The sequence below is a fragment of the Filicampus tigris genome, chromosome 7, assembly GCF_054856515.1.
Source record: "Filicampus tigris isolate MCC_2025a chromosome 7, RoL_Ftig_1.0, whole genome shotgun sequence".
NCBI classification, from domain to species: Eukaryota; Metazoa; Chordata; class Actinopteri; order Syngnathiformes; family Syngnathidae; genus Filicampus; species Filicampus tigris.
Genome location: NC_141223.1, coordinates 24456507 through 24484433, shown reverse-complemented (window position 1 = coordinate 24484433; position 27927 = coordinate 24456507). Strand labels below are relative to the sequence as shown.

Sequence of the window (27927 nt, the reverse complement as noted above, 5' to 3'; positions counted from 1 at the left end):
AAAGCAGCAGCAGTCCCCAACCTCATTAGCACCATGGACGAGTTTTGCATTTGTGAGCCCCGGGTGCAGTGTAGCCCAATGGTGTTTGAAAGTTGGACAGCAGAAGAGCAAACTGTTTAAAGTAAGTTTCCCCATCTTAAATTGTGAAGTGAACACTGTATTCAAAGCCCTTTAGAGAATGAGCACCCACGTAAAGATAGGGGATATCAGAGGTAAATTAAATGGAAATGACCAATATTCTCAAACTGAAAAAATAGACTAATAACGGACTGTAGATGAATGGCAGACTAAATAAAGGGGTTTCCGTCTATGCTTAATCAGTCTGTCTTAAAATGTTCCCGTCATTCGTCAACCGTCAGCAAAACGGGTATGCGTCAGTGACGGATAGACGGTCCATCACATAGATGGAATGCCCAGCTCTACTTTTCATTCATAATTTTTCTAAGTGGTGTGCCGTGAATTGTTTTCTGATGTGAAATGTGCCTTGGCTCAATAAAGGTTGAGAAACACTGATCCACACAATGTTTGATTTCCACCAAAAATGCATTGGAAGTGCCTGGCGTGCATGTCTCCACAACCCGTAAAAATACTCATTCCATTTTTCCTTTAAATCATTTTATTCTGTTTTTGACTCATACATAGATACGCTAATATTTTTGATACCTGAATCAAGGTAACTGGACTCTTCTTCTTTGTGGTAGATTTTCCACCTTGAATTCAAAAGGGGTTTTCCAAAAGCGGTTTTCAGTGAAATTGTTTAGTTATATACTACAAAAACTGAAATGACTTCAAAAATAGTCGAAGGATCACTCTACTGTTAGTCTGCCTGACTCAAACTCAGATTTGTTCATACTTGTCATGAAGCAGCTGTTTTCTGTTAAATAAGACACATTTTATTATTTACATTTACATTATACACTCTTTTACACAAGTTATTGATTTTAAACAGTCACACAAATGAACAAGTTCACGAGTCATGTGGAACTCTAATGATGTTAGAAAATGATCTGAAATGACAATTGGAAGTTTGGATAAAAAAAAGAAAAAAAGATTGACCATAATATGGGTTATGAGTATAATTGACCTTTTTTAAGATTTTTCCCACAGTTTGGGCCACTAAGTCAAATATCGTCACCCTCTTAAAATAATGGCCAAAGTCATATTTTAACCAAAATGATTTTATTGCCTTCAACATTTCAAGATGCTGGCGACCTCTGCTAAAATTGACTGCATCCTTACTTCAACAGATAATTCAGTTGTACTCCTGAAATTAAATTATTAATAAATATAATCAGTATTTGGTTCCGTTTTTGTGTTTTCTGGGGAGGAAAAGGGAAAAAAATAACACAGGCCATTATTTTAGGAAGATAAAGAAGATTTGTTGGGCTACATTTATGCTAATGTGAATTCAGCTGACCAAAACACAAATTCTGTCTAGCCCAGGGGTCCTCAATACTGTTCCTTGATGGCTTTGAATCAGGTGTGTTGCAGCAGGGAAAGATGGTAAACAGGCAGTAAAGCAGCCCTCGAGGAACAGGATTAAAGACCCTTGTCTAGCCATTCACATACAGTATAGACCTGATACAAACAGCATACCTAAAGACGGGGGGCTTATTAGTCCATATCTTGTATACCCCAGCTCTTTGTTTTTACTAGTCATAGTTATAAGACACACAACACAACTTTTTAATTATCCATTTTTAACTGAACCGACTGAAGGGTTCTGCATTTAAGACTGTAGTTTACCAAAGTCACTTAAAATTCCCAGACATGTCTTTCGAGTTTGAGCTCAATATCTGACCATCACTCGCTTCAGGAGCCAAAGGTTTTCCTTCCTGTTTAGCTTCTGCCGTAGCCCCCTCCTCTTCCCTGTGCATTTCAACTTGGTTCTCTTCCTGTATTGTGTTGTCTGCTGTCACCTCTTCCAGCATGACACTGGTGTCACATGGCCCAACCAGTCCTCCAATTGCAGGGGGGTTAGTGTCCCAGTAGTCTGTACTACTCACCAAGTACATATTGGAGTGGGATGCTTGTGGAGCATAAACCTGGCGCCGAATGTGGTGGACTTGGCATGCCAATACCACAGTGGCAATCAACAGGCAAAAAATCAGACCCCCTGCCGAACCAACAGCAATCAGACCCATCGCAGTGTCAACCAAACAGTCCGCTCGCGTGCCATTGTTTTCCTTGTCAGGAGAGTTTGTGTCGTCTTTGGTGGTTTTGTTGGGCTCCATAGTTGGAACGGAAAGGTCTGCGTTGATGTGATGGAGTAACAGCATGACAAACAGCCAGAGAACTCGAGTTCCTTCCATTCTGTGCTGTAATTTAGAGAAATCATAGGCGGGGGGTGGGGGGGGGTGTATAATGGTCTTACCTTTACTGAATATCTCAGAATTTTGCCTAAGCTGTTTGATGTTGCACAATTTTGTCTTGATACTTACTTTCTTAGAGAGTGAGAGAGATCTTGGTGGAGTTGCACAATTTCTGCTGATGTCCTCTCAAAATACCATGAACTGTTTTCCTGGACCTTCAAATAGTGTTGTTATTCTGGACACGTTGCTTTTGTAACACAAATCTGCCAACAAAATACAGAAATGTTTTGCTATTTACATACATCAACACGTTGATCAACATCTAATACAGAAGGCTTAAATATGATCATGTTTGTTTCTGTCATTCCTTCAGATTCAAAACTGGACAGATAAATGGAGACCTGCTCATCTACCATGTACTCCTCACCCTGAAACCTTATTACGCCAAACCATATGAGATCGTGGTGGACTTGACTCATGTAGGCCCAAGCAACCGCTTCAAGACGGATTTTTTGTCCAAGTGGTTTGTGGTTTTTCCCGGTTTTGCATATGAAAATGTAGCCGCTGTCTATGTCTACAACTGCAATACTTGGGTGAGAGAGTACACTAAATACCATGAGCGGCTACTGACAGGTTTAAAGGGCAGTAAGCGGCTCCAGTTCGTTGACTTTCCAGCTAAGCTAGCTGAGCACATTGAACCTGACCAACAGAAGCTACCTGCTGCCACGCTCATTCTGGAGGAAGATCTCAAAGTTTTCCATAATGCTCTCAAATTGGCTCACAAAGACACCAAGGTCTCAATAAAGGTGAGGTTTTATCGTTTTTACTGTATACACCTGGAATGTAACAATACATCTATGTAATCGATACATCGATGTGTCTGCCCTGCGATCTAGCTATCGATAGGCACTGGACTCGTCTGCATCGATGCTAGCCACACATTAACATAACATCACTTTTACAAGTTATTGATCGATTGAATCAATATAACTAACAAAATTATTTTATACTCCAAATCCCCAAAGCCCTTTTGTTGTTTTATTCAAGTTTTATCGTATTTTTAATAATCGTGTATTTGTTTTTTGATCGTGCATGTCATCTCCGGTCGGCGTCGGAGATGTACGTCAAGCATGCAACATAGATGATAATAGATCAACATAGATCATGGCTACAAGGAAGGAGTTGATTTTTAAGATGAAGCAATGCGTTTGTTGTTGTTGAAACCTTTTGGATTTTGCAAGAAAGGAGATCGTCTTGTCAAGGGGGTTGCTGTGTATAGCGTTTGCAAATGCAGAGTGAAATATAACGGGAGCGCGACTATTTGTCGACACTTCACAGCCATTGCCGTAGCATCACAAACAGCAACGAACCTGTCATGAATCTACAGCGGGAGCAGCCATGCAAGGTAGTGGCACAGACCAAATAGGTGTTGCTGCCTCATATATTCCAAAACTCGATCATAACTCGCCTCATGCTCAAATAAGTACTTATTATTGCGCAGAGAAGTGTCATGCTGCAGGTTAATTTAATGTGAAAATAGACAAGTTTAATACTTGTATATCTATTTGTCTATTCTATTTTTGTTCCACAAAAAGAGACTGTTGAATATTGTTCAGATATATGAAGCACTTTATCAAAAGGGTTTCATTGATGTTTTAACACTTAAAAAGAACCATCTTTATTCTGATAATAAGATAAATTGGTGTATAAACAGAAGAACTAGCTTGTTCTGTTTCACTTTGTTTATGCTAGAATATTACAAGAACTAGCTTTTTCTGTTAGTTGTCAATTTTTACATTTTGGTATCAGTTAAGCTGAGTTGGTTTTAAAATCCAATGAAACGGCATTCTATTGTTTATTTTATGTTACTTTTAATGATTGTAGGTTTTTATACAGAAAAGCCATTGTTACCGTATTTTAATATTCTATCAAAATTGCCTTTATCATATCAAATTGTATTGTTCCCAAAAAAGCGATATTGCATGTCACTTTGTGTCCAATTGTTAGGCCTTATATCAATACCCATCGTATTGTTCCAAAAAAAAGCAATATATCGCTTTGTGTCCAACTGTTAGGTCTTATATCGATGCACATCGTATTGGTCCAAAAACGTATTGCTACACCCCGAGTTTACACACTTTAAATCCGCTATTAACTGCATTACTAACTCAACCATCTAGATTTGGTCAAAGAATGTATTTTCTTCCCCGTCAGGTTGGCTCGACAGCGGTGCAGGTGACATCAGCTGAACGGACGCGTGTTCTTGGACAGCCTGTCTTCCTCAACGATGTCTACTATGCCTCAGAAATTGAGGAGATATGTCTGGTAGATGAGAGCCAGTTCACACTCACCATGGCCAACCAGGGCACACCGCTTACTTTCATGCATCAGGAATGTGATGCAATTGTTCAGTCTATTATCCACATTCGAACAAGATGGGAGCTATCGCAGCCAGACTCGATCCCCCAGCACACCAAGATCCGACCCAAAGATGTTCCCGGCACCCTGTTAAATATTGCTCTGCTCAACCTGGGCAGTTCTGACCCCAGTCTCAGGTCAGTTGTACAAGAGTAACTATAATTCTTTTCAGCAGATCAAAAAATAAATCAGCATGCTTGCCTTCATAGACTGAAACCACGAATAAAGTTACGTTATTAAGTACTGGCTATTATATTAGATTGGATACAGTAAAACTATATACTTTAGGTTTTTTTTAGTGATGTCCCGATTATGTGATCGGAAATCGGGCCAGATCACATCATTTTCAGCTGATCGGAATCGGGGGGAAGGTTGGCACCATTATATGCCATCCACACAAACATTTAAACTCCACATAGGTCCATTGTACTCTAGATAAACCACTCATAACCTTTTCACAGTCTACTAGCACCTTCTTTTGCTGGAAAGTTAACACTGCAGTCAGTTGGGATAGGTACCCAAGACAGTACTTTTTGTGATTTGCACCGGTTCATGTTAAATCAAATGATGCCATGTTTCCGTTTTGAAGCGCGTCTTTCTAAGTTCCGACTGTGCAAGAATAGAAGAGTTGTCGATTTCCCATGGCACACTTGAACACAGCAGTGCACACACACCAGTGTAATGAATGACGTCACCCACTCATGCAGGAATTCACACACGCTAAAAATACATTTCTGGGTTTGGAAGCGAGCGAGACTTGCCAGCCACCAAGCCAAACAAATTCAATTTATAAAGTAGAGTGTAGCGATGGGGAAACCTCACACTTCTTAAGCATGCTTTGCTTGAGCATGGTGCCAGCACTGAGCAGTGGCTGGCGGTGTCTCTGCGTCCCCCAATGGGTGCGTCACCTGCCCCTGCTTGTCGTCTACACCGAAAGGTCTGTCTGTCATATATATGTGTATGTATGTATATATGTAAATATATGTATGTTTATATGTATATATATGTATATATGTATGTATACAGTATGTGTGTGTATATATGTATATGTACATATATATATGTATATATGTATATGTACATATATATATGTATATATGTATATGTACATATATATATGTATATATGTATATGTACATATATATGTATATATGTATGTGTATATGTATATATGTATATATATATATATATATATATATATATATATAAATATGTATGTATATAAATATGTATGGATATGTATATATATGTATATAAATATGTATGTATATGTATGTATATATATATACATATGTATATGTATGTATATATATACATATGTATATGTATGTATATATATACATATGTATATGTATGTATATATATACATATGTATATATATATGTATATATGTATATATGTGTATATATGTATGTGTATATGTATATGTGTATGTATGTGTATATGTATATGTGTATATGTATATGTGTATGTATGTGTATATGTATATGTGTATATATATGTATATATATATGTATATATATATGTATATGTATATATATGTATATGTGTATACATAACACCATTAACGTAAAAATAAGAAAAATAAAACAGGACACCGACAATTTATTAAACATTTTATTGTAACATAAATGACTATTAATTGGCACAAAGAACAGAACAAAAGTACCCACAATTGGTACAGTTGAGTACCGATATCGATTCCCTTTTACCGAGACTTGGAACGAAGCAGTTCAAATGTGAACGGTATCCATCCCTAGCAGTCAGTAAAATTTAGCATGTTAGCACGTCTCGTGAGGTTTTGCCTCAGTGACTATGTTTGCCATAGTTTTGACACCGGATGCCCTTCCTGATGCATCCCACTCATGTTAACACAGTCAGTGGCTTGGAATTAGGGTCGAGCATACCCATTAGGATGTTAGCGTTCGTAACTGGTATTTGAAACTGTGTCAAAAGGCAGCAGTCCACCCCATAGCTCAGCAGTAAGTTAATCTACATCGCTAGTTGGAAAGTAATGTGTGCTGTTTGTACACTAGATATCATGTTGATGTGGTGTGAGAATTGGAAATAAAAACTAATTTGTGTTAAGATGCAAGGACGCTGAACATAGCTTAGCATAGCTTGAGACACATCTGTTGTCAACACATCGCTATGCAGAAAACCATTGTGGGTGTAAATGACATGAATTATTGTAGGAAAATGTCAAAAAAAAAATGGTTTTTTTTTTGTTTTGTTTTTTTACAGTTTTGGGAGAAATACATCTGAATCTTTCTAAATCTGGAAATCTTTACTATTAACCCACTAAGGCTGGGAGTTAGTTATTAAAAGTTATTAGCATAATCAGTTCTAAAATGATTCAATAGGCACATCCCGAATAATTACACCTTGAGGTTGTGTCCAGTGCAATGTATGAGCAATAATAACTAATATTGTTACAATAAATATTAGGGGTGTAACGGTACACTCCGGTTTATTAATATGTTTCGGTATGACATGTTCGGTTCGGTCCAGTTGCGTTCGGTTCAGTCCACTTATTAGCGCGAGCTTACGCATGGACGCTGACTGTTGCATGCGGGAGATGAGAGCGGCGGCACAAAAGAGCGAGCCAGAAAAGAGCCAGAGCTCGAAGGTCCCCACGTACACTGCGGTCTCCTGTTTGGGAACATTCTGGCTTTCCTGTTCCCCATCGCCAATGGGGAAAGATGCGTGGATAAGTCCGAAAGTTGTGTGCCGACATGGCTACATGAAATCGGGGGCTATGTTGCAACTAGCACGTCCAACATGCACGGCATCATCCGACTGTGAATGTTTCTTAGACGAGAAAGCAAGCAGTCTTTTTAGCCCAAAACGTCAAACTTAAATAGCGAGATTTATCGTATTGTAGCGTCTTCCAGGAACACGCCGTCACACGTAGTTTAATTATCACGTTTTTATTAATCCAAGTAGAACTGCTCGCGCTCTTCTTTCTCCGCTGATCCACTCGCTTGCCGTAGGATGCATTCATGAACCTCGGAAACATGACAACTCAGCAACACACAAATCCGACCACAACACAGATAACCCAATTCATTACAATATGCTGTTGAACATTCAAAGATTTCAGTGCCTAAAAAATGTATACAATTTCATAGACATTTTAATCTTTTTCATTATAAAAAGAGTTTTAGCAATAATTCTAACTGTTATTGTATGCATTTTTTTATGACAAAAAGTATATACATCTACTGTAATGACAACTTGTCTTTAACTTGAATACTTAGGTGTGTCATAGGCTTTTCCTGCTTTGTTTAAAGATTTCAGTGTCTTAATAATTTACAAAATTAAGAGATCTTTTTCTTCTGGTGTAATTTCTTAGAATATCACCCGAATGGTTCGCTTTTATTTACTTTTTTCTCAAAAAAAATGTACCATTTTCTTCATCTTTTCAAAATAAACATATATATTTTTTTAAATCTGTTTTTTTGGGGGGGACCGAAAATGTACCAAACCGAAGTTTCCAAAAAAACGAACCGAAATGTGATTTATTTTACCATTACACCCCTAATAAACATACACATTTATTGTTTTTTTTAACGCAATTCCAAGGTTATTTGTCAGGTACAGGCTTATCTGCACAGTGTTTCATATATTTATTCATGGCAGAAAATCTTAAAATGATGCTTTAATTTTTTGTGGCTTGCAGCTTAGTGTCATGTTGTCAAGGACCCTCTTTTTTTGACCATTGTTAAAGGAATTTCTCTCTTTTTTACAGCACTGTAAAATGTTAAACACCAATCTTTTGTCCATTCTTGCTTAGATCTGCAGCTTACAATCTGTTGTGTGCTTTGACTTGCACCTTCAACCTGAAGATAGAAGACCAGTTGTTGGAGACATCAGGCCTCTGCATTCCAGCCAACAACACTCTTTTCATTGTGTCTATCAGTAAGACACTAGCTGCCAATGAACCCCATTTGACATTAGAGTTTCTGGAGGAGTGCATCTCTGGCTTCAGCAAATCCAGTAAGTACCCTTAGGAGCCGCCTTACACCGAGCAACTGGGCCGAATGCGAATGAATGACATATATTTATGTATGTCTGTGTATATAACATATGATAGAAACTAGAAGGATGCTCATTATGTGGTTGTGGTTTGCATTGGTGTAGAACATTATCGTATCACATTGAGAACTGTTGCTAATGTTTTACTCATGAAGGCAATAAAGTTGAGGCAGACAAAATACAGGCACAGACGGGGTTCTCGATGATCCTTAGTGATAATATGGCATAGCCAAAGGATGTAGTGGTTTTTTTTTTTCAATTTATTTATATATAAAGTCAAAATAGCATTCCTTACATGCAAATGGGTGCTCTTCTCCATATCAAGCCCTGGCTCACACTGACCAAGAGAAAGCGGATGGCCATCTTTTAAACACCCAAGCCCCTCCCCTAAGATAAATAATTCTAAAAATGATAAAAATACATGTTTTCTTCATCAAAAACACATTTTCATTGTCAACAATAATATTGATAATTATAGAAAAATACAATCATCCAATCCGTCATATCCCTGTGCCCTTAAGAGTGCTCAGGAACAATGAGAAAATGCTTTTACTTCAAAACGTGGTATTTCACTATGACGCCAGCGTCACGCACATGATCCTACAAAATCCGGAAGTAACAGCAGCGCAGGGTTTGACAGTTTGAAAAGTTTGTGGAACACGAGGACTATGGCATGGGAGATGGTTTGACAGTGATCTAGTGTGCACCAGCCACTGCGATGGCTTACCAACAGAAAATATGTTGAGAGACAGAGTGGACGAATGGGGAGCAGGACATATGGAAGACAGGTTTGTGGTACGCGTGTGTGCAAATGTGTGCGCGGGTTTAGGTTGGTGGCAGCGGCCTCCCTGCAGCACCTGACGGAGCCACTCCGTCACACCGTCATTTCGCACAATTGAAACATGTGGATCCACTATCAAGCACTGACTGCACCAACATTTAATGATGTTTTCTTAAATTAACCTTTTGCCCATTTGGTGGCTCTCAAATTGCTTGGAAATGTTTTGAGTAGTTTTTTTTTTCAGTTACTCTGGTTACATAGTTCTAGTGGCCTGTGGTAACTATCATCCTGTCAACATTTTCGTTGACTGAAGTGAATTATGTTATCAAATGTTTGTTCTGCAGGTATCGAGCTGAAGCACCTTTGTCTGGAGTATATGACACCGTGGCTGCTAAACCTTGTTCGCTTTTGTAAGCACAATGATGATGCCAAGCGGCAGCGTGTCACTGCCATTTTAGATAAGCTCATCACCATGACCATCAATGAAAAGCAAATGTATCCATCCATTCAAGCCAAGATCTGGGGCAGCTTGGGCCAGGTGAGTGAACCACAACAATGACTCATGGAAATGACATTTTTAACTTAGTCTATATTTAAATTCCACTTCATCGACGCTAGTAAGGATAAGTGGTACAGAGAGTGGATGGATGGAGAATGTATTTGGGATTTTTGGAATTTGACCTGAAATGCTCTCATAATGCATTTAGATTACAGATTTATTGGATGTGGTGTTGGACAGCTTTATCAAAACCAGCGCCACAGGAGGCCTGGGGTCTATCAAGGCTGAGGTCATGGCTGATACTGCTGTGGCTTTGGCATCAGGAAATGTCAAATTGGTCTCTAGTAAGGTGAGGCTACCCCCTTTCGTGTTATGTCGTGGCATGATGTTACTTTTTGTTTGTCCATACATTCAGAAAAACTGTAAAACTAGTCAGGACTGCTTGTGCATGTTCACTGCTAGGTAGCTGTTAACCAAGTAAACTGCCAAAACATTTCTGTCAAAAGTAAACTAAGGGAGAGGACCCGCATCTGATCCTATTTGTCTGCACCTTCTCCGCCACCACAGGAGAAGATCATCCACAAAATGCCAGTCACAGACAACTTTACTTCTTATTAGTTACTTCTTCAGTGAGCTAAAGACGCCCTTTGGATTATAGGTGAAACATTTTCAATAACCCCAAAAGATTTAATCCCCTTGATTCAATTTTGGTGGATCCTGACAAGATGGGATGACTGAAAACCTGCAATGAAGTATTCTAAACTAATTTTAAATCACTCATAACGACACCCAAAATAAATGATCCAAGCTGAACAATATAGCTGGAATGAAATGTCATAGTTCGTAAGTCATCAATTTGGCAACTCGATATCTGAGAATTTAACCAACGACAAATAGAAATAATCGAAAACATTTTGTATTATTAATTATTCTGTAAATGTTAAAATACTTACCACTTGAAGAAATAAGTCCATCTTTCCTAACTTTAGAGGTAGAGCGACAATCTCAACTCACTTGCTTCTGTATGTGCTGTATCCCAGTTAGGCTTGCTACTCATAAACAAAAAAAAACAACACACAGACAGAAACAATAGTAAACCCAGGCCCTGGCTCCTATTATTGCAGACAACAGTACTCCACTGAAAGAGGTCCGTTGTTTCGACCATTTCATCAGAACAGCCAGTGTTACACTTGTAGTGCAGATCATCCTATAAAAAAATCATTTATTTCATCATGCATATCGCTGCTGTCCTGTTAAAAACATGGATGTCCAATTTAGTCATTTTTATCAAATGTTCACATTAATGCGATTTCTGTAACACGGAAACACCATTTACGTAAAAAATAAAATGAAAACAAATGGACATAAGTGTTTTTCACATATCATACCCTTTATAAGATTTTCAACATCGCTTGAGACTTAATAGCAACATTACCTCTGGGTTGCTCTTATATTTACAGAACAATTATAGAGCTTAAAGAGCACGATGTGTACTGACTGTATCGACTGTGCATAGTTGCGGGAACTATCAAGTAACTGAGCCACCCAATGAAGTTAAGGGAAAGAGTAGTGGAAGCTAGACTCAGGACAGAAGTGAGTATTTGTGAGCAACAGTATGGTTTCATGCCTTTGAAGCAGAGGTGGGCATTTTCCAAAATTTTGCTGGTCCGTCATCCATCAGTGGCCTTGGTACCTGTCTGTTATTCGTCAGTCCGTCATTTTTCGAGTCGAACCGAATTGTTATTGTTAGTTAGTCCGTCAGTAGTGCGTCGGTCCATCAGGGAGAAGAGATAGCAAGGGTTGAGGACTGTAAATGCTTGGGGTTAACAGTCCACAGCAATGGTGACTGTGGTAAGGAGGTGAAGAAACATATCCAAGCAGGTTGGATCGGGTGGAGGGAAGTGTCAGTTTCTCTACTAGGATGGAAGGGATAGTTTCTAAGACAGTGGTTGATATACAATTTAGAGACAGTGGTACTGAAGAAATGACAGGAAGCAGAGCTGGAGGTGGCGGAAATGAAGTTGTTGAGGTTTTCTTTTGGAGTCACCAGGATGGATAGGCTTTGAAATGAGCTCATCAGAGGTACAGCCAAGGTTAGATGTTTTGGGGGAAAAGTTAGAGATACCTGACTTATAGCGGTAGAATGCTGATGAGTATGGAGCTGCCGGGAAAGAGAACAAGAGGAAGACCGAAGAGAAGGCTGATGGATGTAGTTAAGGTAGATAGACTTCAATGGAAAAGGATGGCACGCTGTGGCAACCCCTAACGGGACAAGCTGAAAGGAAAAGAAGTCTTTCCTCATTTATACTCATGATTAACTGCTCATCAGGTCATCCACTAAACAATCTGCCTTCAATGATGGGGCTTCTGTCCCCCACACTGTAGATACACTAGCTTTCAGTCTGTTTGAGTTAAAAACTGACAATGGTGGTATTTGTGAAGATTTTTTTGACCTTGGCATAAATAATTTAAACTCCAAAAATGTAAAACTATCCTGTGACTACTTTTTAGGAGTCATATCGCTTGCGCTGCACTTAGTGAGTAAACGGAATTAAATACGTTCTCTACATTGCACTTAAATGTTCGCCGTTTCCATAAAAAAAAAAAGAAAATAAGATGCTACTATTCTTATCTAAAATTATTTTTATCAACTCTCTCACATTCCTTCTCTGTCATGGAGTTCTCAGAAACCTGGTTAAATGATTGATGTAACATTTCTATTCTTTCTTTCATTATAGTGCCATATGTTCCTGCACAAAGCACAAAAAGGGAGGAGGAGTCTCCTTATGCGTCTGATACTGTATATTAAATTTCACACCCAGAGGGTAGCTGAGTGTCCAGGTTGAAAACACTAATCACAAACTAGTCACAAACTATTGCTACAGATGTCAACAACACATCGTCGTCCTGAAATAGTGTTCAGACGCCAATTAAAGGCGCAAAAAGAAGACTTAATTACGCTGCGACTGTATTGTATGGTTCCTGTTGCCAGCGTTAAGCAGTGCCTCCAGCGCTAGAGGCTAGCAGCGCTCAAGTGTCTCAAATACTGTAGGCTGACGAGATCCGTCAAATTACTTTTCAAGGCAGATAGTCATAATAGCCCTAAGTAACTCTTCACACTTTGATGTTGACAGCCTGACACAGTTGCTGTTCCTACTGATCACTTTTTAACAAAATCAGGCATACCTAAGAGTGTTGTTTAGCCGGCAAAATCGCTACTGTGGTTCTGACGTCACTTCATCTCACAGACTAAAATCTATGAGGAGAGATTTGTCTAAATTTGTCAAAAATCTCTTCAGAGAGAAGAAAATAGTGTGGTGCTATACATATTTTAAGTATAAAATGTTGGTTATCTACAAATTAAAACCAGTTGATCATTCCTTTTTAACTCATTTGATGCCTACCTCGTGTTAACTAATTTTTAATAATCCAATAGTATAGCGCCATCCAAGTGTTAACTCCAGAAAGGCTTTCGAAGCATTGTAATGACGTGCAATCGCCAGCAGATGTCATCAGTGTCGTTTATCAGATCATAGCCAGTGTTGTTTTGAGGCTAGAAAAAGCAACAGGAAGAAAGAACCAGCGTGCCTATCCAGAGGGGAGGGACAGAGGAACAATGCTACCGATCGAAAAATGGATATATGCAGGCAGCTGACATTGGAAGACATCATTTTCAGTGTTAAAAGCTACAATGATTTTGCCATCAGTTGATGTGGGGTGGGGTGTCACTGTCGAACCAAAGGATTACGAGGATTATTAGGATCTTTGTGGAGTATTTTCCCCTTTGGGTTGACAGAGCCAAACTAGAGGTAAGGGCTTTTTGGCAGTGACTTTAGTCAGTGGATTTGTGCAAAACAACTCTCACCATGTATTTGACCGGTTTAGTCCTCCGGTATCTGGAATCTGACAACGTCGATATTGTCATTGTCTCCAAACATATATCTTAACCAGTGTTGGGTGTAACGCGTTACAAAAGTAACGCAGTACGGTAATACATTACATTTAGGCAGTATCAATGTAATGTAACTTGTTACTCCGATTTTTTTTTTTTTAATATATTAGTACAGTTACTGAGAGTGGTAACGCGTTACAAATTTCAGGACCATAATACACATGTCCATTACATCACTTGATTGTCAGCTATTATTTACAGCAATACTCAAATAAAAAGTCCCTGTCGCACTTGGAGCTTCACGTAACAACGTAAGCGCGCGAGTAAACTCTCTGCCAAGCAATGCATTTACCTTTACACCATTGACAACAATTAAAAGGGCTGAAAAGTTATTGTTTGTGACAATAATCACTGTCACCGTTTCATAAAATAAAATGCAAATCATAGACACAAAATACATGAAAATGAAGCTAATAAACTGCAAAAAAATAAGTCACTGTGCTTTTTAGATATGATTTATAGAACTTAGTGCTATCAATTGCCATATGTAAAACGTAGTGATTCTGATTGACTGTTAGCAATCAAAATGCAAATCATCTGCCGGTGACAAATGACTTCACGCTACGGCACCATCAGTCAGACAAACTACAATAGACGCCATTATTACAGTCTGATGTGCTCGTTTCTTAGTTACCTTTTTTTTCAAATTACCTCGAAACTTTGTCTCCATGTAGTAAAAGAAAATTAGAACTAACTGAACTTTGAATTATTATAAATAGAAAAAACAATAATGAAAAAGGAAAAAACTTTTAGTCAGGTCAATTTTGACTTGATCAATACATATTTTTGCTTTTATTACACATACCCTGTCTGTGTGTTTCTTTCTATCTGTCTGTCTATCTATCTATCTATCTATCTATCTATCTTGCTAGACCAATTATCGATTATATGTTATGCATCACTATTATTTGTGTGTAAATGGCAAATGGACTGTCACTTGTATAGCGCTTTTCTACCTTTGATACTCAAAGCGCTTCACACTGTACCTCATCTACCTCCTAATAACGCAGCATCGGGAGCAACGGGGGGTTCAGTGTCTTGCTCAAAGATACTTCAACATGGTCACAATGGCCGGGGATTGAACCCACAACCTGCCGGTTTGTGCACACCACTGAGCCATGCCACCCCCAGTGTGTAAATTAATTTGAGAATCATGATAATTTCATTTGTGGTTTACAGTCTGTGATTATTTATTTATTGGACAAAATATCAGTTCCAATATTTATATTTAAAAAACAAATCTTATTGATACAAATATTGATCAAAGGTAGTGATGTCCCACCACACCATAGAGTCGAAACGTTTAATATTATAGACCACACTATAGAGTTGAATATGCTCATAAATTAACTTTACCAGCTAGAGTATGGCAGCAAATTTAGCATTTTGGTTTTAAGGTCTTGAAATCATTAAATAAATGAATCCCCGATTTTTGAAAAAGTAACTTAAACTTAAGTAAAGCATTACTCTACAAATAGAGTAATATTGTAAAGAAACGTATTACTTTCACATGCAAGTAACTAGTAATCTGTAATACATTACGTTTTGGAAGTAACTTGCCCAACATTGATCTTAACGATATATCATGTTCGACTGATTCCACTGGTTCGAAGTCCACAAGCGCGTCATCTTTTTCACTGCCGTTGTTATGGTTCAATTGGCTTCAAGATTAACTGGCTCCTGATTCCAGATGTGGCTGTTAGGGGCAATGTCAAAAAGTAATTTTGTGTTTCCTCTCTGCAGATTCGTCACAAGCTACATGGAAATTGTTCAAGTGCATACCTGTTCAAATCCTCAATAAACACGTGATACCAAACGTCTCGTTTACAACTCCTGATTCGTGGCTACAAGTAATTGTAAATGTAGTAAAAATGAAAATAAATAAAACAAAAACTAGAGGGCGGTACTTGAACCCATGTCGTGGTGAAGAATAAAGAAACATATGCCGCTGCCTAACCACTGCGCCACGAGCTGGCACACTTTCGGAGGCACACAATTAATACTTGTAGATCGTAATAAGTACCCCGGCGAGGTGGCACAAGTTAATCTGGTGTTGAATGTATACGCCCATGTCAACTGGCGACTGGGAAGCAACTTGACATGGTCGCAATCGTGTTGCTTTTCACCTAAAATTAAAGTTCGTAGCTGACACTCCTGCGGACACGGATGCGCCAAAATCACTGATGAGTGATGAACATGTGCACGGATGTACAAATAAGTGGTATCGAAGAGAAGCGTCAACATGTTTGAACCAATGTTTCGGCTCCATGAAAAGGAAGATACGCATAACTGCTGTCTGTCGTCTGAGCACACTGTTTTCCAACTTATTCATAAATAAGCACGCGGAACAGCACACATGGACTAGTCTTGGGTAACAGCAACATTCCTATATTCATTATTCGACCATTTTGCAGCGATCGGAACTGAGTGTTCTATATATGTCTCATTTAGGGGCGATTTCGGCCCAAGTAAAGTCAATAATAAATAGACGATACACAGCAGCGCGTTCCCCACCCTGGATCGACTGTAAGAAATTGGGGAAATAAAAGTTAGAAATGGATGGAGACGATTACAACATCGCCTCAAACATGTTGATGCTTCTTTTTGACCACTTATTTTTACATCTATGCACGTATTCATCACTCACCAGTGATTTCCGCGCAGCCGTGTCCGCGGGAGTGTCAGCTACGAACTTTAATTTTAGGTGAACAGCAACACGATCGCGACCATGTCAAGTTGCTTCCCAGTAGCCAGTTGACATGGGCGTATACATTTAACGAGATTAACTTGTGCCACCTCGCCGGAGTACTTATTCCGATCTACAAGTATTTATTGTGTGCCTCCGAAAGTGTGCCAGCTCGTGGTGCAGTGGCTAGGCAGCCGCACTGGAGGCATGTGTTTCTTTATTCTTCACCGCGGCATGGGTTCAACTACCGCCCTCCTCTTTTTAAATTTTTTTAATTTGTTTTCATTTTTACTCCGTCTATAATTACTTGTAGCCACGAATAGTTGTAAACGAGACGTTTGCTATCATGTGTTTATTGAGGATTTGAACACGTATACACTTGAACAATTCCCATGTAGCTTGTGACGAATCTGCAGAGAGGAAACACAAAATGACTTTTTGACATTGCCCTAACGGCCACATCTGGAATCGGGAGCCAGTTAATCTGGACTCCAGTTGAACCGTAACACCGTTATTTATTTCAGAGCTCCCGCGATCGTCTGTGCATCTTCCGTTATGGTCGAAAAAATTCCATGACATCCCCCGAGGGGTCACAACACTGTCACGTGTATATTCTACCGCATTTCACTGGCTAAAAGACAGAGGATTCGCTTATTAAAAGAAAATGACAAACGCTCTCCCGACTCTAGTGGTAGAATTTATGCACTCCCAGCCTTAATGGATTAAGACAATTTATTTACTTGCTGCGCTTAAATGAACAAACGTGCGGATGGCCTCTGTCTGCATTGAGACTGTAATCCTGCGAAAGAATTCCAGTTGTTAAAAAATGTACCAGTAATCTGATTGGGTTTTTTTCAGTAACTAACAGAATACGGTTACTTTTTTTGGTATCTTGAATACATAACAGAATACGGTTACTTTTTTTGGTATCTTGAATACATAACGCTGGTACATGTATTCCGTTACTCCCCAAACCTGTGTGTCAGTGTATGCTTCAAACTACAGTAGAATGAGTCAAAGTGCAACCCGGGTCGTGCTACTGGTGCAAATGAAGGAATAAGTGTAGAAATGTCTGTTGGTCGTGCGCACCAGTGTCACCATATCCCTCTGTTGCCCAGTCATTATTAACGGGGTCACTCCATCATGATTACACATGGGGTGTTCACCTTGCATTTCAGTCTTTTTTTTTTTTTTTTTTTTTTTTTTTGCATTTTTCTTTCCCACTCCGTCCACCACGGGCTAAATAAACTTTTCAATGTCTTTATATAAGGACAATATGAAAATGCAAACTGTAAATACAGGTTGGAATCTTTTTAATGCGCAACATACATTTGCTGTGCACTGAGAGGGTGAGGAGCAGTGCGCAATTGCTCACGCGTGCAGCTTAGAGGGAACATTTGTTGTGACCCGACATTCAAGTCCCCCATTATATTGTCATATTTTCATTGTTTGATAAAATTCTTGCTTAATGTTTGATTTAGCAAAATTGCTCCTCGAAGAAAAAAAAAAGTTATTTCAAGCCTTGCTAGGGGCTTACATTTACAATGGATTCAATGTGGTTCTAATAATTTTACAAGAAACAATAAATCATTTTGGCAAAGGGGAGGTTAAATGGCAGTTTGTTGTTCTTTGTGACAGGTAATTGGTCGAATGTGCAAAATCATCGACAAGACCTGCTTGTCACCAACACCAACGCTGGAGCAGCACCTGATGTGGGATGACATTGCCATTTTGGCGCGCTACATGCTAATGCTTTCCTTCAACAACTCTTTGGACGTTGCTGCCCACCTGCCGTACCTGTTCCATGTTGTGACCCTGCTGGTAGCCACTGGGCCCCTGTCCCTCAGGGCTTCTACCCATGGTTTAGTTATCAACATCATTCATTCCCTTTGCACTTGCTCGCAGCTTAACTTCAGTGGTGAGGACTTTATCAGAACATTCATTTGAATGATATAGCAATTCCTAGTTTTATGTATTGAGAAAACATTCTCAGTAAATCCTTTATATATTTTTTTTTTAGAAGAGACAAAACAAGTGCTGCGTTTGAGCCTGACAGAGTTCTCCTTGCCCAAGTTTTACCTGCTCTTTGGGATTAGCAAAGTCAAGTCAGCAGCTGTCATCGCCTTCCGCTCCAGCTACAGAGACCGCTCCTTCTCCCCGGGGTCATACGAAAGGGAGACGTTTGCTCTTTCTTCCCTAGAAACTGTCACAGAGGCCTTACTAGAAATTATGGAGGTCAGTCATTTTTCCTCCACCTCAGTGATTGTTTTTTTGAGAAAGTCTACAGTTATTTATAATTTGTACATTTGTTACGACATTGCTTTTTCATGCGTTTTGCACATTTTCCATAGGCTTGTATGAGGGACATACCAGCTTGTAAGTGGTTGGACCAGTGGACAGAGCTTGCACAGAAGTATGTCAATGATTTTTCGTTATTATTATTATTATCATTATCATCATCATTATTATTATTATCATGTTGAATGCTGATTTTGTCTGTGACCAGGTTTGCATTCCAGTACAACCCATCTCTCCAGCCCAGAGCCCTTGTGGTGTTTGGTTGCATCAGTAAGCGGGTCAGCCACGTTCAGATCAAGCAGATAATCCGAATCCTTAGCAAGGCCAGCCCTCTCCTCAGCATAGACCGGGTAAGAAGGAACACTGACTTGTCACTATTATTTGGCTTTGAGCGCTCTAACATAATTTTCAAAAACTATTTATTCATTCCATATTTATCACATCCATAGGGTCTTGAGAGCTGCCTTAAGGGTCCTGACAATTACAACAGCCAAGTACTAATAGAGGCTACTGTCATTGCGTTGACCAAGCTGCAGCCCCTACTCAGCAAGGTAGGAGTAGGACTCCTGGGATTTTTGGCAGTCTCCCTATATCATCGATTGTTACTTTATAAAAGTGGTTCGCAAACATTCTTTGCACGGGCCCCGCCTTTTTTTCAAGATGAGCATTTCGAAACCCCATGACCCCAACCAAAAAGTTCTTCTGTAATTTATTTGCCAGAATCAAGTTATTTGCCTGTGATGGAAAGTTAAGTCTATGTACCGTATTGTTCGGACTCTCGTCACTCCAGAGTACAAGTTGTACCAGTCAAAAACAGCATAAAAAAACATGCAAGTCACTCTAGAGTCTCAGTCTCATTTTGGGGGGGGAATGTATTTTTCAAAAACCGAGACCAAAAACAGTAGAGTTCGGACTCGTCCCCAAAATCCCCGTCCCCTAATCGTTGTTGCGTTCAGAAATGCGCTCCAGGCGTGTACTGCTTCACTCCGGACTTTCGAAAAGTCAAGAGCGTTGTTGAAGTGTGCTGTTAAGTTAAATCAGCATGTCAGAGCCCAGTGGTTCAGGCAGTACAGACGGAAACAGTTTAAGCACGAGCTGCTGATTGCGTTATAACATAGGCCACGTTCTGAAATTAATCGTAGGGAAGCATACTCTGACTCTCCGAACACAAAACTCTCAAAGTGGTGTCAGAGTGAATTTCCAAACTCATCCGTGTTGATGCCAGCGAACGAGTTCCGGTTGCATTCAAAACTTCCACTTCTAACTACAGGAAAAGTTTTCCTTTTTGTTGAAAATGGCCTGTGTTGTCACAGTTACCTTGAAAAAGTAAGTTACTTTACTGATTACTTGCTTTAGAAACTACCTGATTTTAAAAGTAACAGTTAGATTAAAAGTTACTTTAATAGTTACATTCAGCAGATACCGACAACTCTGCTGAACATCATTGGACTTCATTGGAAGTGCATTTTTAACAGTGACATTTAAGAATAAATGTTGTTTTTATCAAAAATAAAATGGAAAACCTTTTTTACTTACCATAATCATTTGAATTTAAAAAAAATGTTTTTTTATCGATTTCACTTAACATAAATGGGCTACTTGTTTTTAATTTAAAAGTATTAAAAAGAGTCTTTCTAGACTTCACTTAACATAAATAAAATCTAAAATAAAGGCAGTCTTTTTTACCTGCCATATTTAACTATTATTAATATTGTAAAGGCACAACTCAACATTTGTGATGTATATTGTTTATAAATATAACGAATACATTTGGGGACCTTCTGCACTTACACAGTCTGGTGTGACTTTCTCTTTAAGCTTGAATGCATACTGTTGCTGTGATCCATGTTTCTTTCTTTTTTTGAACATGTTATTGAAGCTACAATACTGCTGTCCGATAACACAGAGTGCAATAAACCTTGACAATTTTGGTTTTAGCTGAAAATAGTGACTGTACTTCCAACTTGAAAATACAAACCTCTCTGACTCTTTCCTCCATTACCTCCATGTGCTGAAAACGATGATGTCATTCCCTAATACTCCCAAACGCTTTAAATACCACAGTTCCCTTTCTTGCGTGTTCTATCATGTCCAGTTATTTGTTTAGTTACCTCAGTGAGTACTATAATGTTAGGAATCAGATGTTTTTCTGTATTTTATTATTTTTTCATAGACACCATGGGTGAGACGAGTTTACTGTTTCTTTAAAGAGATCATCTGGCCGGGATGCTACAACAAGCCCAATTTATGTATTTTATTAATCAGGAAAATTATATTAGCTTGCATTTCTATATAATATCAATTTGTTTGGGAGAAATCAATAAAAAACAATGACTTTAAAAACGCCTCCTGGAAATGAGCAATATGGCCCCCCCCTTCACTGAAGTGAACACATATTTGCTACCTTCGCCAACACTTGCAAACGTTCGGCCCTCAGTGGAATGCTGTACGGGCTTAAATAACATAAATGCGATTTAACTCTGACTTACTGCCTTGAATTTGTAATTTGAACAATCCATTCATGTATATCTTCCACTCTTGCTAGAAATAGGTAGTATATGCTTTATAATGTCAGCAACTTAAACTTCATCCTCCTCTCTCCATTCTGTGTCTGTCTGTCTGACCGCAGGAGTCTCCTATGCATAAAGCTCTGTTTTGGGTGGCAGTAGCTGTACTTCAGTTGGATGAAGTGAACCTATACTCTGCTGGTACTGCTTTGTTGGAGCAGAACCTTCACACTCTTGACACGATGCGTGTCTTCAATGACAAGGTAAAAAATAAATAAATAAATGTACTCAGTAGTTTCTTTTTTTTTTTTTGCTGCTATTTTGGAGGTAAGTGTATAGGGAAGCTATGACGATAACACGACTGTTGTTTTTTTATGTATTGTATGAGGATTTTTAATTGTGAAACTTATGATGGCAATTTGGTTCGGCTTTAAAGAATGACGAACTCACGAATGACAGACTGGCAAAATTTAGTAAAATGCCCATAGTCTGGTAATTGACAGTCACAGAGTGAGTGCTTATATTTCAAAACAAGGTTGTTCGACTGTTAATGGAGAAGTAGTCAATTGCAATTTAGTTGTTAAATGTCAAAATGATACCGAGCACTACTTATGTTTTGCATGCATTTTTTTTTGCATTTGTTTTGTGAAGTTTTTAGTTAGTTGCTCATATTCTTATGAATGTTCTCTTGCATTTCTTTTTTTGTTCTCTCCCTAAATTTGTGTCAGCAGCAAAACTATAAAATCTTAACTGTTGTGTTTTGTACAGTTATCACGTATGGTATAGAAAAAGAACATTTAAAATGTACAGTATGTACACCATATACGTTCTTCAACATAAACTACTATTTAAATAACTAAAATATGATTACATTGTCTGTCTCTGTTTTATAAAAATGAAATTGTATTTCTTGATTTCTGACTACACGGAGAAGCCCAGTGAGCCAGCTCAAATTTAGTTATCAAAAGTTGAACTCAGGTTGAAAATTGTCATTCCTGTTCAAAATGGTAAAATGTCGAGAACCCACTGAGGTTGAAAGAAACCCCAATAAAGCACTTCATGACACTGGGTGCCCTCTTTTAGTTTTTATGACAGGTGGTCAATAAATGAAAAAGCGTCCTTATGTAGAATGATAATGACATTGGTGAACCTGGGGTACAAATGGGTATGAATGCAAAGTGGCAGAACCTTGGTACATCTAATGCAATGTTTACATTTTTTTTTGTCTCTTAGAGTCCAGAAGAGGTGTTCATGGAGATTAGGCGCCCTTTGGAATGGCATTGTAAGCAGATGGATCACTTTGTGGGCCTAAACTTCAGTGCCAACTTCAACTTTGCACTTGTGGGCCACCTACTCAAAGGTAAAGACTCCCAGTGGATGAATATTTTTAGGGAGAGATTTGTGTACCATTTAGGCTGGATTTACACAGGAAGTCTAAGTGCTCAATTGGTGCCTTGTCGTGTTGGACGATGAGAGAATGTGTCAGAAATTACAGTCATCACGATTATGTTGATTTATATATAAATCATGATATTTATTGATTTAAAAGCTTAATTATCCACCTACCAAAACTCAATTTTAAATGTAGCTTTAAAGAATAGTCCAACAATAAATTGGTAACAAGTAAAATACTAAAAATATCAATTAAAAAAGATGAATAAAAATAAAAATACTTGCTCTTCCTGCTGTGTGTGCCTTGGCCTCTTAGGGGCAGTGTGATTTACTGTATGTAGGTGATACACACATTGAAATAAAAGGTTTAGAAGAAAGTCGCACATGAAATCTGATTAAAATGTATGTTTGTGGGCAGGTGTATCTTATAATCAGGGTTAGGGACAATTTCTGCGCTCGTTTTCAAATGTGTTTTGCCTATGTAGACATTTGTGTGTCATGAAACACACATTGAATGTGTTAATCAGTTGAACACTTAAAGGGGAAGTCAACCCAAACATATTTTTTCTATGTAGGCCCACTAGTTGAAACACAGCATTCAAATTAATATTGCATTTGTGGAATATGAGTTAAGGAGCAAAATCCACTCCTTTTTAGCCATTTTGTCACTTCTGTCGACTGAAAATGACATCACAGGGCTCAGATAACGACCAACCATGGCTCAGGTTCAGAAAACAGGTGAGCTGTGATTGGTCGTTATCTGAGCCTGAGCATCTGTGATGTCATTTTCGGTCGACAGAAGCGGCAAAATGGCCGCCCCCAGAGATGGCTAAAAACGGGTGGATTAACTCTTATTCCACAAATGCAATATTTATCAGAATGCCTTGTTTCTACTCGTGGGCCTGCATTGAAAATATTCTTGAAAAGAATATGTTTGGGTTGACTTCCTCTTTAACTCATTCACTACCAGACATTTTCAGACCCTCTTTTAACCTAACGTGTGAAAAAAATAGAAAAAAATAAAATAAATTCCTGGGATTGAATGCCTGGATTGTGAAAAAACAAGTAAATTCGTCAATGGCCGTGAATGAGTTAACAGTAAAGGCTAGCATTTTCGACATACTTACTTATGCCGTCTGATTGTTTTTGGAAATGCGTTTCTAGGTTACAGACATCCATCAACCACCACAGTAGCAAGAACAGTGAGAATCCTGCACACGCTGCTGGCTCTCATCAGCAAGCACCTAAAATGTGACAAGTTTGAAGTCAATACCCAGAGCGTGGCTTATTTGGCTGGTATGTAACATCTGGATCAATTTTAGATTTGTCTTCCTTTTATTGTTAAAAATCTTAATGTTGTTGTTCTCTGTAGCACTTCTTACTGTTTCTGAGGAGGTCCGAAGTCGCTGCAGCCTCAAACACAGGAAGTCGCTGCTGATTTCAGACCTCTCAATGGATCCTGTACCAATGGACACTTACTCCAGTCTCATCAGTGATCCCAGCTGCAGGTGAGCAGATGGATAGACTATTACAGCTGCAACTGTTGTGAAAAAGTTGAGTTGAGTAAACTAAAACGTTGGTTGTCAAACAAACAGACTGGACTACATTAAAAATGGATGTAAATCTCGCTCACAATCATTGCAAATATAGTCACATTTGTCCTATTTATTTTAGCATCTCTGAAAATCTTCAGTTGTTACCATCATTGAAATGTGTTCCTTTAGACCTGTTATTTCCTATAACATCCACAGAGGTGGATAGTTAAAAGCTACATTTTCAGCAAAATGTTCAAAGTGACAGCTGTGTGTAACTCGTAGGCAAAAGAAAAAGCACCTGCTTCCTCACGATTTATTTCTTTTATTTTTACCTTCGACACAACAAAGAACAATACTGTGTCAATTTTATCAGGATTTTGTGCGTAACCTGATTATTTTTTCCCTACGGCAGGTCATTCATCATAACCCAAGGTTACACTGTGCCTTGAGATATGAGTAACCCAAAATAAGAGTTTATCAAGTACGGGTTATTGTTCTGCCATTTTTTTTTTAATTTATCTTGGAAGCACAAACTTGAGGTATGAGCGCTGCATGGTGGTAGTGAACTAATTCACCCCACTTCACAACTGTAGAAGTTTGTCAATGAATAATTGATCCCAAAAGAAGCTTCAAATTGTTTTATGCCACTCCCAGATGAAAGTTCACTGTCACACTAAACAACCAATCATGGCTCACCTGTTTTCTGAAGCTGAGCCATGGTTAGTTGTTACCTGAGCCCTGAGCAACAGTGATGTCATTTTCAGTTGACAGCAAGTGACAAAATGGCCGCCCTCTGAGATGGACAAAAAAGGGTGGCTTTTACGACTTAACTCATATTCCACAACCACTATATCAATGACAATGCCGTGTTTGGACTAGTGGGGCTGCATAGAAAATTTTATTGTAAAGAAAATGTTTGGTTTGACTTCCTCATTAAATGATAACGCAGACAGTTTAATTCTTTAGATTTTATTTATTTCTTTGTTTTTTACAAGGTAAAATTATAGCCTGCTATTTTCCTCGTAAAAGAGTAAACAATGTTATTTTTTTGTGGGGGGGGGTGCTGGGACGTATCCCCCCATTCACTTCATTGTGGAAAATGGATTTGAGATATGAATGTGTTCAGTTATGAGTGTGGTCAAGGCACTCATTAAACTCATATCTCAAGGCACTGCTGGACTGACAAAACATTAAAAGTACTATGGCAGATGCGCTCTGACTTTAAAAAGTCTAAAAATAAAAGCATTCATTCATATTTACTTGAAAGCGTAGATGACTGCTTGAAGAATGAAATTTGTCGAGCGTTGTGCTTGCTCACTTTGCTCACGGTCTGAGCCAACTTCTTAAAAGAAGTACCATTAAACATATCAACATTCTAAATACATTTTAAACTGTTTCACAAGCCGTGTGCCGCAAGTGAAAATTAAAGGAGACAGACAAAAATATAGTTTACACAGTTTATAATTCCTGACAGACATTAGTCATTAACTTCCATGTCAACTAGCTACAATCACATCTGCCTTTTTTTTTTGTCTTCCTCACAGAACGCTGCGAGAAACTCAGCCATGGACATCCCCTCAGGTTTCGGAGCGCTATCTTTCAGCTCATTACCCCACAGTGGGACAGATCAGCCCACGTACACGCAAGTCAATGAGTTTGGACATGGGTCAGCCTTCACAAGCTACTACAAAGAAGCTTTTGGGTACAACTTAATCCAAAGTGCACTACGATCATTCATCCAGGTTTATTACCCCTTTGTGGTAAATACATTTTCTTGTGGATGCATGTCTTGCAGGCACCAGGAAGAGCTTCGATCATCTCATATCCGATTCCAAAGCACCAAAGAGATCTGAGATGGAATCGGGCATGACGACACCGCCTAAAATGAGGCGGGTTGCCGAAAACGATTATGAGATGGGTACGTCAGATGTGGGAGGGTTTGCTTTATATGTTCGGCATAAATGGTTTGCTGACATACTTCATGTCATTCATAAATTCAGAGACACAAAGAATTGGAAACTCCCACCTTCGCAAAGTGTCTGTCTCAGAGTCCAATGTTCTGCTGGACGAGGAGGTTCTAACTGACCCGAAGATCCAGGCTCTCCTTCTCACTGTGCTGGTAAGGAAGCACGTTGTTTTAAACTCGTCATGCAGCCTCTCTTACTTTTGCTAAAGGTTCCATTCTCTCATTTCTACCAGGCCACCCAGGTTAAATATACCACAGATGACTTTGATCAGCGAATTCTTTATGAATATTTGGCTGAAGCTAGCGTTGTCTTCCCAAAGGTTTTTCCAGTTGTGTAAGTAGCCAATCTACACTATGGTCCATCTTCATCTGCATCTAGTTTGAACTTTTGCTGCAGCATCATATGACAACAGACCTTGTACTGTACACTGATCACTGGCAGCTGTTGTAGACACCTTTGGATGCTTATAGTCTTAAAGGGATGTCAAGTCTAAAATGTTCTTGACAATAATATTCTTTGTGCCCCCACTAGTCTAAACATGGCATTTTGATTAATATTGTGTTCGTGAAATATGAATGAAGTAGCAAAATTAACCTGTTTTTATTCATCTCGGGGGGCGGCCATTTTGCCACATCTGTCGACTGAAAATTACATCACAGTTGCTCAGGGCTCAGGTAACGACCAGTCACAGCTCACCAGTTTTCTGAGTTTGGTCACATGACGTTTGCTAACTGAGCCGTGGTTGGTCGTTACCTGAGCCCTAAGCAAATCTGATGTCATTTTCAGTTTTCTGAATTATTTTATTTATTTATTTTAACACGATCTTTTTCCCTCAATTCTCATCTGTCTGAAAATGACGTGATCGGACCCGAGTTCCGAACTCGGGATCGGGACATCCCTAATTGGTCAGAAGATTTTTGACTTGAATTCCTCTTTAAGATCCATCCATTATCTATACCGCTTATCCTCACAAGGGTCGCGGGCAGCAGGCGGGGTACACCCTGAATTGGTTGCCAGCCAATCGCAGGACACACAGAGACAAACAAACATCCGCACTCACAATCACACCTAGGGGCAATTTAGAGTGTCCAATCAACTTACCATGCACGTTTTTGGAATGTGGGAGGAGACCGGAGTACCCGGCCGGAGAAAACACATGCAGGCAAGGGGGAGAACATGCAAACTCCACGCAGGGAGGCCGGAGCCGAGATCGAACCCTAGACCTCTGAACTGTGAGGTGGACGTGCTAACCAGTCAACCATCGTGCATCCCCCCCCCCCACCCCTATAAGATTTTGTTGTTGTTTTTTTTTGTTTTTTTTATAATACAACTTCCCAATGCTAGTTAATTTCTTGCTAGGTATGAGTGATTTGATTTCTACATTGACATAACCTCACAGGTGCATTTCCAAAAGTTAGAATATCCGACAAAAATTATACATGTTTGAGTCATGTATTGAAGAAAAGGTAAAGTGTAGGCTAGATTTCACACTTTAAACTTTACGACAGACCCTATTTATGAAAGATTTTTCATCGCCCGTTA

General features: G+C 39.0%; 2 protein-coding genes across 4 annotated transcripts in view; one reads left to right on the top strand and one right to left on the bottom strand.

Annotated features, from left to right (window-relative positions):
• LOC147145345 (neurofibromin) overlaps positions 1 to 27927 on the top strand; it is a 110107-nt gene that overhangs the window by 75006 nt on the left and 7174 nt on the right. For all 3 annotated transcript variants that reach the window (XM_086035502.1, XM_086035504.1, XM_086035501.1), the window contains 18 exons: positions 2686 to 3118; positions 4527 to 4867; positions 8527 to 8729; positions 9894 to 10087; positions 10257 to 10397; positions 18325 to 18604; positions 18707 to 18921; positions 19038 to 19099; positions 19193 to 19334; positions 19434 to 19535; positions 21614 to 21754; positions 22725 to 22851; positions 24048 to 24179; positions 24256 to 24391; positions 25963 to 26120; positions 26214 to 26336; positions 26419 to 26537; positions 26618 to 26718. In XM_086035502.1, coding sequence (XP_085891628.1) covers positions 2686 to 3118; positions 4527 to 4867; positions 8527 to 8729; positions 9894 to 10087; positions 10257 to 10397; positions 18325 to 18604; positions 18707 to 18921; positions 19038 to 19099; positions 19193 to 19334; positions 19434 to 19535; positions 21614 to 21754; positions 22725 to 22851; positions 24048 to 24179; positions 24256 to 24391; positions 25963 to 26120; positions 26214 to 26336; positions 26419 to 26537; positions 26618 to 26718 — 3150 coding nt within the window. The remainder of the gene's footprint in view (positions 1 to 2685; positions 3119 to 4526; positions 4868 to 8526; positions 8730 to 9893; positions 10088 to 10256; positions 10398 to 18324; positions 18605 to 18706; positions 18922 to 19037; positions 19100 to 19192; positions 19335 to 19433; positions 19536 to 21613; positions 21755 to 22724; positions 22852 to 24047; positions 24180 to 24255; positions 24392 to 25962; positions 26121 to 26213; positions 26337 to 26418; positions 26538 to 26617; positions 26719 to 27927) is intronic.
• LOC147145346 (uncharacterized) lies at positions 567 to 11121 on the bottom strand. Its single transcript, XM_086035505.1, has 3 exons — positions 11002 to 11121; positions 2442 to 2575; positions 567 to 2318 (listed from the first exon to the last, which is right to left on the bottom strand). Exon 3 carries the CDS (start codon positions 2310 to 2312, stop codon positions 1752 to 1754), a length of 561 nt encoding a protein of 186 aa, XP_085891631.1. The 5' UTR covers positions 2313 to 2318; positions 2442 to 2575; positions 11002 to 11121; the 3' UTR covers positions 567 to 1751.

Bases quoted from the DNA above. Each gene is read 5' to 3' on its own strand.
- LOC147145346 (XM_086035505.1), bottom strand. From the start codon at position 2,312: ATGGAAGGAACTCGAGTTCTCTGGCTGTTTGTCATGCTGTTACTCCAT.